This window comes from Amblyomma mixtum, chromosome 5 (genome assembly GCF_055824585.1).
Source record: "Amblyomma mixtum isolate Tamu chromosome 5, ASM5582458v1, whole genome shotgun sequence".
Classification (NCBI taxonomy): domain Eukaryota; kingdom Metazoa; phylum Arthropoda; class Arachnida; order Ixodida; family Ixodidae; genus Amblyomma; species Amblyomma mixtum.
The window spans coordinates 74,701,777-74,712,674 of record NC_143016.1 but is presented as its reverse complement, the minus strand read 5'-3'; the positions used below and the strand labels follow the sequence as shown (position 1 = coordinate 74,712,674).

At 44.2% G+C, this 10,898-nt stretch overlaps 1 protein-coding gene across 1 annotated transcript; it reads left to right on the top strand.

Annotated features, from left to right (window-relative positions):
* The first annotated feature begins 267 nt into the window (after positions 1 to 267).
* LOC149342689 (uncharacterized) lies at positions 268 to 10,697 on the top strand. The gene is made up of 5 exons (XM_089546834.1): positions 268 to 402; positions 1,371 to 1,537; positions 8,162 to 8,253; positions 9,145 to 9,243; positions 10,525 to 10,697. The coding sequence occupies exons 1-5, from the start codon at positions 268 to 270 to the stop codon at positions 10,695 to 10,697; spliced, it is 666 nt and encodes a 221-aa protein (XP_089402960.1).
* Positions 10,698 to 10,898: the final 201 nt, after the last annotated feature.

Sequence of the window (10,898 nt, the reverse complement as noted above, 5' to 3'; positions counted from 1 at the left end):
GTACATAGTGATACATAAAAAGACAATTCCAATAAAAAATGCAGCTATGCATCTGGAATTCCAAGACGAAGTGAAATGTGCGAACATTAATTACCGCACCAGCCAGTCAAGAGATGATCCACCAGGCAAACTCCGTCGTTCCATTGTTAAGATACAGCAGCTGGCGTGCTTGCCAGTGCGTTTACCCTGTTTCACTTGCGTTGATTTCTTTGCAAGCGTGCAACCTTTAGGCACTTTGAACATTGCTTGTGCAGTGACTCCGGTAACATGCGCCAAACGGCGTCGGTGGTAACGGCGTTCCTACTTCTCCTTTCGTTTAAAGCGCACAAAGCCCACACGAAACGACCCTGTGATGCAAAATTAATTTCAAGACGTCTTGGATACAGCCCGGATGCTTGGAAGGTATGAATATATATTGCACTTAGAGAGGGATAGCGACAATTATGCTTTTGTTTTGGAGAGTACGTATCTACATTATAATTTCTTCATTTTCTTACAGAATGCGGCAGCGCAGTTCTAAGAGCATTTCCTCATCACGCGCTAAGAACTATTCTAAAAACCCTTTTATAATTACCGAGTCATAAGCACCTGATGTTAAAACGCACTCGTATGTGCAACCTCTGAAAACAAAAAATACATGTTTCGACCATTTCAGATGGAATAGCTGTTGGAAGAAAGGAAGCGCAAAATGTCGGTCTTTGCGGTATTTTGGAAAATAAAAAGCATAATGCTGATTTTGGCGTAAAGAAGACAGTACAAAGGTTTTGCCATCTGGTTGCCGCGCTAATATTTTGCGCGATTGCGCAGTCAACAAGAAATATCTTCTTTTCTCAAGGGTCATTGCGCAAGACAATGGCGTCCAGTCTTCATTCTGAGTAAAATTCGTCTGTTTGGCTTTTTATGGCACCCTTGAATTCCTTCGGCAGCAGAAGGCATATTCGTTGCTGAGAAATTTTTTAGTTCAAAATAAAATATTTTTACCCGCCAGAGGACTCAAGCTCCCTACGTAATTGTGATCACGATAAATGAATTATGGGCTCTGAGATCACCGTCCTAAAGTAAATGGTGGTGTGATCTAGCTTCAGCGATCCGCTAACAATAAGTACTGCACATCAAGGAGACTGCTTGTGAAAACAACCATTGCTGGCGATTCTTGTACTTCATTACCTTTTTGCCTGGTCTAACTTATAAAAGTTTTGTTTATAGTGAATGTAGCTCCTCTGCACCCAAAAAGTGATAATCAATTGAGATTGGGCGGCTTTAATTTTTCCTCCTTTCCTTTAATATTGCTGGATCTGGCACTTTAACTACATGCTCAGATAGCATTACACATTATAATCTACTTCTGACTTAGCCTTTTTTTCTTTTAGTTAATAGAAAATGACCGCCCACAATATCGTTTGATGTTCCACTCGCGGCCGGAAGGGAGCTTTCAAGCCGACATCAAGTGTCTCTGCACTACATCATCTAGTCCTTCTCCCGGCGAAAAGTGGAAACGTAATGTCTTGTATCATATATCTCCAAACAGTACCACAACGTAAGTTGATAAAATGACTCATGAGCACCAAATATTTGCACGAAGCATTATGGCAGTTGTCGTCGGTATGTGGCCTCGTTACTATAATGCCAATGTGCCAACGGTACTGAGCGCAGAAAGGCAGTACAAGCGCAGAGTTTAAATTTCGTATAAGCCGTGTAAACAGCATTAACCCTCGGAAACTCCAGCGCAAATCTGCGGTCAACAGTAAAAGAGAAAACACTAAGACGGTTCATGCGAAATTAGGTTGCGCTTAACTTAAAAGTTTAAGGCTCTGGAAAATAATTTGGAGGTCTACGCGCATAAACTCAATTATGCGACATTTCAGGAGGAGATCATATGCATCCATTCGTCATTAATGCAGCAGCTACACCCAGTTCATTTCTAAACGCGATCAAGAGTTGATCTAAAATGTAATATGTCTATGTTTAATGAGACCAGCTCAACGAAAATAAAAAATGTCATGAATTCCTCACCGAGAAGTCGCCCTGAATAGTTAGCCTACGTACAGATGTTGGCACTTACTGGACTAAAATTCGTCAAATGCGAGCAGACCTAATGAAGAGGACCCGATTTACAAAGCGCAAATATCATGGTAGAAGGTAGTAGACCTCTTGTTTATAGTCAAACTCTATCCTAAAGCACTGAACATATTGGATAAATCCTGACTCATTATTCGTGCAGTCAGTGCAACTTTTAAATCCGGCAGTCCGTCCGTCCGTCTGTCTGCGTGTCTGCGTGCGTGTCTGCGTGCGTGTCTGCGTGTCTGCGTGCGTGTGCGTGTGTGCGTGTGCGTGTGTGTGTGTGTGTGTGTGTGTGTGTGTGTGCGTGCGTGTGCGTGTGCGTGTGCGTGTGTGTGTGTGTGTGCGTGCGTGCGTGCGTGTGTGTGTGTGTGTGTGTGTGTGTGTGTGTGTGTGTGTGTGTGTGTGTGTGTGTGTGTGTGTGTGTGTGTGTGTGCGCGCGCGTGCGCGTGCTTTCATGCGTTCGTGCGTGTGCGTGTGTGTAACAAATGACATCAATTTGCGCTCTTTTACGTGTCTAATCAACTCACAATCCGAAATCTAAAGCTGCGCAAGGTGCCGAGACAGATTCCAGAGGTATACAGAGGGAACGCAGATTCTGAGCGCAGTTAAGGGCGCAGCTTTTGATTTTGATTACGCCGTGCAACTGGTCCTTGAGTTTCAATAGCCCCTTGTAATTTATTTTTAACTGCATAAATATAGCCTTCTTGCGAATAATTTTTCACTATGCTGCTTTTATTTTTGAAATTAACATAGCATCGCAGAGCTGAGCATGGCGGCTGTTTCTATTGTCCATACCGACCTGTTCCCGTTAGCGCGATTTTTGAAAGATTGCTGCTTACCTATGAAGCACGGTTAGAATTCGGGCTTTAATTCCTAATTCTATTAGCATTCAGAGTTCTCACCTCATATATTCCTCAGCGCCCTCTATCTCCCGCTTCATAATAGCCTCATTACTCCTGCGAGAAAGATGAAACTTTCAAAACAGTGCCTGGACAACGTCTGTTTACGACACATGCAGCTTAGCATGCAGCTTAGCATTGGCTCGCATTCATAATTGCACTGTATTATGCACCGGTAGGATGCTTGCCTTAACTTAGTGCAATCACTTGTGAATTCCAATATTACGCGGCTTTTTGCTGTTAAGCTTAATACATTTCTTTGAGAACCATGTCGGCTCCCTATAACGTGAAACGCCGCAATAAACTTGAAGTGAGTGCAGTGAGGTCTCGACTGGCAAAAACAAAACATAAGTGCGCCCATTTTGCGCCACATGCCAGGCTGTTTTATCAATCTAAAGTTCTGTCCTGCGTGCGATTAACCTTCTTGCCTACAGTGGTGACCAGCCAGACCTGCTGAAGGAAACTTGAGGGGTACATACGAAGACTAACTCCACGCTGGTATCTCCGCTGCTGCTGCAGCTGTTACCCCTAGATGAAGCAATGTTTTCCTTCTCATGTAGCACTAGCCACACTTCATGTTACGTAACGCTTCCACAACAAAACCGGAAGCCTCAGTCAACACACGTAGCATCAAACACATTCTAGAAGACTTCCCTCTACTACACTCCTTCACCACATTTCAGAATCGCCCCCACCCCTTCGCACCCATTCTCATCGCTTAGTAATGTCACTGCTAGCTCATAAGGTCGAACTGGACGGAAGGGGCGGGAGTGCTGCTGCCTCGTGCAGTCCGTGGCCAAGCATTATGCATTTGTCTAGCACACCAATGCTACTGTCGACCTGAGGGCCAGAAATGGCTCGTAAGTACGGCTTCCTTGGCAGCTTCGACCCATTGAAACCTGAAATGCCCCGACCGCGGGGCTTACACTCAGTTTGATTAATAAACATTTTCCGCAACAACAACCGGTAGCTTCTCGCGGCTTGAGTTGAATATCATTGTCTTCATAATCGTTAATTCGTTCGTTCTTCAACGCGACAAATTGGTTTTCAGGAAAAAAAAGACGCATAACTCCCTCACTTCTCGGCGGCCGCCACCTCAGCCAAGCCGTGGAGGCCTCAAAATAAATTTAGAACACCTGGGGTCAATTACCCTACATTTACATCACAGAACACACGTGTTTCTTACATTTATGCGCCGAAAATGTTTGCGAAGGACGCTGAAGGGTGGGAGAGCGGTATGAAATTAGTGGTTTTTGAGGAAACGAAATGGCGCAATAACTGCCACACCTTGGGCGGGAGCCGCTGTGGCAGCTCAGTAGTACCTGGCTGCTGACCCTGAAGACGCGGATTCGATCCCGGCCACGGCAGTAGAATTTCGATGCAGGCAAAATTCTAGAGGCCCGTGTACTGTACGATGTCAGCGCATGTTAAAGAACCCCAGGTGGTCGAAATTTCCGGAGCCCTTCACTACGGCGTCCCTCATAGCCTCAGTCGATTTGTGACGTTAAACCCCCATAAACTAAACTTCTTCGTGGACACTACAACCGTGTCGTGAGGGAACGGAGGAAGGTGGGAGTGAATGAATAAAGAGAGAAAGAGGTGATTTAAACGAAAAATTGCCTTTGGGCAAAGGAAACGGTGCAGTAACTCTATGGCATCTCTGTGGCGCTTCAAAGCAAAAATGCATGCAGAGAGGGACTTTGAATGCACTGTCCAGTAGGAACAAGAGAAACGGTTGAAGCGCGATGTTCAGCGCATTAAAAGCGGCTGATGGTGGAGGCTCCTCAAGAATTGAGTGCAGCTGTCTCCATCTGAGGAACGCTCTGGAATGAACTGCGCGTATCCTGCAATGAATTTCATGCTTGCATCTACTCTCGATTGTCGATTTTTAAAGTATAGATACACCTTGATCGAGCCGCCAACGAAAGCGATGTGGTCATCTGTAATCCGCCACCTTCCACCGCTCCTTTGGCACCATGTAAGCTACTGAGCGCGGTCCCAGGGCTCGCGTAAATTGGGAGAAGGCCATTGCAACTGCACTGGCTTGGTTCAGACACCGCAAGCTTTCTGTGGTCGTCTATTTCTCGTAGTTCTTTGCTATTTAGGTGCAACCGTATGCACGCTGGCGGGATTATTTCGCTCCGTAAGGACAGAAATGCATGTAGTAAAACTGACATTTGAGCGAGTTGGTACAGCATGTTGGAAAATTTCCAGCGCGTACAGGACAGGGACAAAGAAGCGAACACCACAAGCGCTTGTGGTGTTCTCTTCTTTGTCCCTGTCCTGTACGCGCTCGAAATTTTCCAGCAGAAATGCATGGCTGCTGTGAGGTTACTTGACGTAAGCCATTTTACATCTTGCACAGGATAGAAAAGGTGACGAGGAAAAAATTTCTTCTAGCAAAATTAGGCGGAAGGACTTTCAAGCTTCGAAAAGTGCAAAACATTACGATATAAGTAGCCCCGAATGACGTAAAGGCAGCAGATGTAAACATGTGTACCGTATTGTGCGTTTTTATCGTAAAGACTTTCAAAAATTTTCCCGCCTCAACCGCTCGATCGTTTGCGGTGAAACTGCACACAGAGCTTGCGCAATACGGTAACTTTTGTATCATAGCAAGTTTTACAACGGTACTTACTTAGTTGAGACCTGCATGATGCGAAATCGTAGTTGTCTGCGTAGAGATCGTCGAACCAAAACTCGCAGACGCCGTTTTTTCGCTGAAAGGCGGCAGTGGCGCCATCTGTTTTCAGCAGTGAAAAGCGTCACAACAAGGTGCCGCGGCGATTTTGCATATAATATCACCTGAAAGGTAAAGCCTCATTAAATCAGTTGTTCTGATATTTTTTTTCGCTCAGTTAGCCGAAAAAACGGTATATTCAAAGGGCACGCGTACAGTGTAGGCACGCGCTTCATGCAACGCTCACCTCGGCTACCTCGGCGCCTTGTGACGCTTTTCACTGCTGAAAACAGATGGCGCTACTGCCGCCCTTCAGCGAAAAAACGGCGTCTGCGGGTTTTGGTTCGACGATCTCTACGCAGACAAGTACGATTTCGCATCATGCACGGCTCAACTAAGTAAGTACCGTTGTAAAACTTGCTACGATACAAAAGTTACCATATTGCGCAAGCTCTGTGCGCAGTTTCACCGCAAACGAGCCAGCGGTTGAGGCGGGAAAATTTTTGAAAGTCTTTACGATAAAAACGCACAATACGGTACATGTTGGAATGCGACAATATTTCGCTCGCATCATCATCAACATCAGCCTAACTACGCCCACTGTAGAGCAAAGGCCTCTCGCATGTCTCTCCGATTAACCCTGTTCTTCGCCAGCTGCGTCCACCGTACCCCGCAAACTTGTTAATCTCATCTGCCCACCTAACTTTCTGCCGCTCCATGCTACGCTTGTCTTCTTTTGGAATCCAATGCGCGACCCAAGAGCACCACCGATTATCTTGCCTTCGCATTACATGCCCTGCCCAAGCCCACTTCTTCCTCTTGATTTCGACTAGGATGCCATTAACCCGCGTTTGTTCCCTCATGACCGAACGTTTTGTAACTTATTAATTCCATGCACTAAGAGCCAGTCTATCTAGCTTCTGCACTCTGACATAGCATGCAAGTGTAAAACATGGCTGAAGCGCACAAACTTGCTGGCAGCATCCTTCACCCGAGCCTGCGCATCAAATAAAAATCGTGCAAAAAGGCGCTTCAATTTTCAGCGCCTGTTATTAAATGTCCAGGCACGTACAGCCAAGGCTCTTTACCGGAACCATGAAGAATTTGTTTTCCTATACGATAAAGTAATACCCAACCATGCAGTATATAATTATGCCACTTGTTCACACATTTGATGTATCTTTTACCCTGTTCAAAAGTCGCTTTCAAATGCATCTTTTGTTCAGTCGCTTAGAAAGATTTCCTTGCTTCCGACAATATTAGTTTAATTATATTCTTGAGTGCCTGTATAACTCATTACTAAAAGCAAAGATTTTGATAGCCAATGGCGGTGACCGCTAAATAATAAAGCGCAATAAAGCCTATTAAACTGTATTATATGCAGCAAACTCATTGTTCATTGATTGCGAACTCGTTTTTACTATGTTTCTTCCACACATTTGAATTTAATTATTTTAAGTAAGTGAACTCATGGCGGCAGCAAGAGCAAAATCTAGAATGCTCGACGGCACAATTTATCTACGTAGCTGTATAAGATGTCACGACAGCTGCACTGCTTGCTCCCCATACCAAGGGAGCGCACGCTAGTGGTGGAGTATTGGCAACTTCCAATCGCACACACTTAACCGACCTTTAGCTCATATCACTTCAAGGCAAGAAATTCTCCGCTGGCGCACTCGTTCCACACATACACCCCATACGTTTTTACTTTCGGCGCAGAAAGAACGCGTTTCAGCGATGATATGTTGCACGTTTTTTTGTTCATACACCTGTCAGTCTGCTTTTTTTTATATGCGTTCTTCAACCAGACTAACCGCTATGTGTGCACAGCATACTTATAGGCAAAAGAGGCCACAGAGCGAGCGAAATCCATAAGGAATCATGCGGACAGTGTGGAGCACGAAACGTACTCGCGTCGTCTTTGTGTTGGCTCGTCTTTCCCACCATCGAACGCTTCGACTCCATTAAGCAATGACGGTAGTTTAACACTCTGCTTCACTTAGCTGCAGCTACTTTATGTTGTAAAAAGTAATTTAATACAAGCGCAAAGGAAGCTAATTAAAACTTTCAGACGCGAGGCGGCCAAGCACTCCTTCCGTTTTCTGAGTCTTCCTTTCTTTCAGCCCTCATTCATTATAAATGGATTACTTTATAATAATTCGGGTCTGTTGTTCGTTTGATTCAGCCTAGTTAAGCACCAGTAGCTTCTATCTTCTCGCATGTTCTAAAATGCTCACACTCTGCTGAAAGCTGCGGTATAATTCGGGCGGAGTATCGTTCTGGTTGTAGACAGTTGTAGGCGCCTTAAATATTAGGGAAACCTTAACCCTTGTTACGCCACGACGCCACGTATGGAATATTCCACCTGAAGACGCACTTGTTGCATTCTTTTATCGGCAAAGTCCGTTCTCGTGTATAAACTGCTTCGCTCTTCAGTCTGATCTCTGAAAGCTCTGTTGTCATTTTTCTTAAAGCTGTGTGCAATTTCGAGCAATAATAATTTGCAATCAATTTCTTGCAGGCTCCATGGAGCTAAAATTGTGTCGTCAAAAAAATCAGACAAATTTTATGTATTCGATAACGTTCTGGAAACATCTCACCATACAAAGACAAGTAAGTGAAGCGAATGGTTTTCATTTTTTGCTGATTTCACTGACTTTTATATTTATCGTACTGTTTACAGCCGCAATGTCATTTCCAATATTATAGTTGCAATTCTGTGTACAGAACGCGTCAGGTGCATTTATGCGGTGCGTAACAGAGCAAAGGAAACGAATCTGAAGGCAGCTCAAAGTTTATAAATAGAGCAACTGTGTCTGGTGAAGTTATGAGTGTATTTGGCGGCACTTCGCACACAATCCGACATCATGAAAACTACAGGCTGTGGTAAAGCATAGGAAATTTTTTTGCTCAAAGCCACACTGTAGCTTTGAAGGTAAACCACCTGCTATCTGTGCTTTCATCTCGGCCCCTATATAGAGGCGAAATTCGTGCTTTGAAACTAGATGCCTCATTAAGTGATAGCCACGGGGGCAGCCGATGCGACAGTGATGTGAAAGGTGGCTGCATAGCTGGCGCGGCACAAGGCTAATTTGAGATGAAATCGAGCAGCCTGTAGTGGACGCAGCAAGGGCTAACGATGATGAGGATTTGTATCGCACATTTTTTCAACTTACTCAGGCTGTTGAGCGCTGTGAAGCTGTATGGTTGGCGTCACTTAATCAAAAGCAAGAATAATACAGCTGCAAAAAGTTGATGGCGTTTCAATATTCTTAGACACCATGGCCATCGCGTTTGTACGTAACGTTGGGCACCGACTTCGCACAGTAGCAAACAACTGTCGTCCTATGGAAACGGCCTTAAAATTCACACCCTAAAATACTAGCACCCTATCTAAATTCTGCGGTGCTGCATACTTATTGTTTACACAAGGCCTCTTGTAGCAATCTCTGCGTTAGGATACGTAATACTTAAAGTGACTTTCATAAACATCTCCTTCTTCAGCTACATCCCTATCCTTCCATTATACCGGAAAGCCCAGCGACAATGAAGTAATTTATGCGAATAAAAATCGTTGCATACTCATGAAATCCAAGGAACTTGGTAAGGAATTTTCTGCATCTAAGTTTTACTCGCCAACCCTAGTTCTAATCGGGTCAGGTATCAGACCAATAAAAATATATTTAGTGGCGCAGAATAGCATTATGCGCTTATAATGCCTCCGCATTAGAAGCTTTAGCGCAATATATTGCGATCTGTGTAGCTGCGAAGTTTTTGGGCGTACTTTGCTTCTTTGTCGTTCGTTTTGAGCCAGTCAGATGTGTAGTTTATGTAAACTTGCAGAGGAGTACAATGAGGCAGGGAGGACACTTATAACGTGGACCTTGTAGTGTTTTGAACGCGACTCGGGGTTCGTTCTTCTTAGTCACTGTTTAATTTTATCACCCTTTTTCTGTCATTCCTCGTCATTTTCAATTTTTTTATAAATAATTTTTGGTCATTCTCATTTCGTTCGGCCATTCTTAGTCATTATCCGTTTTACAAAGTCGTTTTCTTAGTTACATTTCATGAAGGGGGGGGAGGGGAGAGGGTTCTTTCCGTGGCACCTTCCGGCCTCTCCCTCCTCTCCCCTACAAGTGGAGGAGGCGATTTCTCTCTCTAAGCTTTTAAACCTGCCTACCGTGGCAGATGGCTCTTCCGTGTACACAACCTTACATAGGCCGACACCTGTAGGTGCTCACAATGGGGTTCTAATGCTGATGCATTGTTAAGTGGGATAGAAAATGATCCAATGCATTTAGTAGTATCTTGTCGCGACAAAAACCGCTGCTTCTAATAGGTGATCTAGCTTACGTTTTAACTATGAAACGTGCTGTAGACAGCCTTGCGTACGCTTAAGTTTCGAAGGTAAGGCTAAGCACTCGCTCTAAGATGACTTTACAGGTAGTGTGAGCTCATGAGGCAATGGTGCGGGATTTGTGAATTAGTACAGCGCCTATGGCATGGAATCACAGTCACACGATTCTAACGGCGTTTGACAGCCACACAGTTATATTTCCATAATTTCTTAATGTAGGTGTGGACGGCATAACTCATCCAGCAAATTTTTGATCCAAACTCTACACGTGGCCCGCTCATGAGAATGGTGCTTAGTTGGCAGACAGCTTACCTCCCGCGCACTGGGCCATCACGCAGCGATTCAAAGAACAGTTCCTGCGAGCTAGATGCAATGATAATCAGTATTGTGACTTCATGGCGTGATCATTACTTCCACTTCAATGCCAACAATTTCTGAGCCACAGTATAATTGTGTGATACGTCAGCAAGTGATTTTAAAGGTGTCTGTTTAACACTGTATATTACAAAATGCCTCTTGTTTCTCAGGTTACCACGTCTGGGTGCATACTGCTTATTACCAAGACAAAGGAGTGATACCTTACGAGTGCGTATTTTTCTACGAAGCCTGCACTGAGGATAAAAAAATATGGGTGTACAAAGACTGTCCAGAGCCTGAACACTGTTTATCTTCAGACGGCGAAAGTCTAAAAAAGCATTAATAACTGCACCTCTTAATCATAACACTAAGCTACTGATATAAATAAAATTGGCATGCAATTCGCATTTAAATCGGTGATTTTATGGTTTTTTCTTTTCCTTTATTTTGAATGAAGCTCCACTACAAAACACAAAGCGTAAACACCTAAATATTACGTAGATCCAAGCGCATTGAGTCACCCGAATACATTGCAGTTGCTATT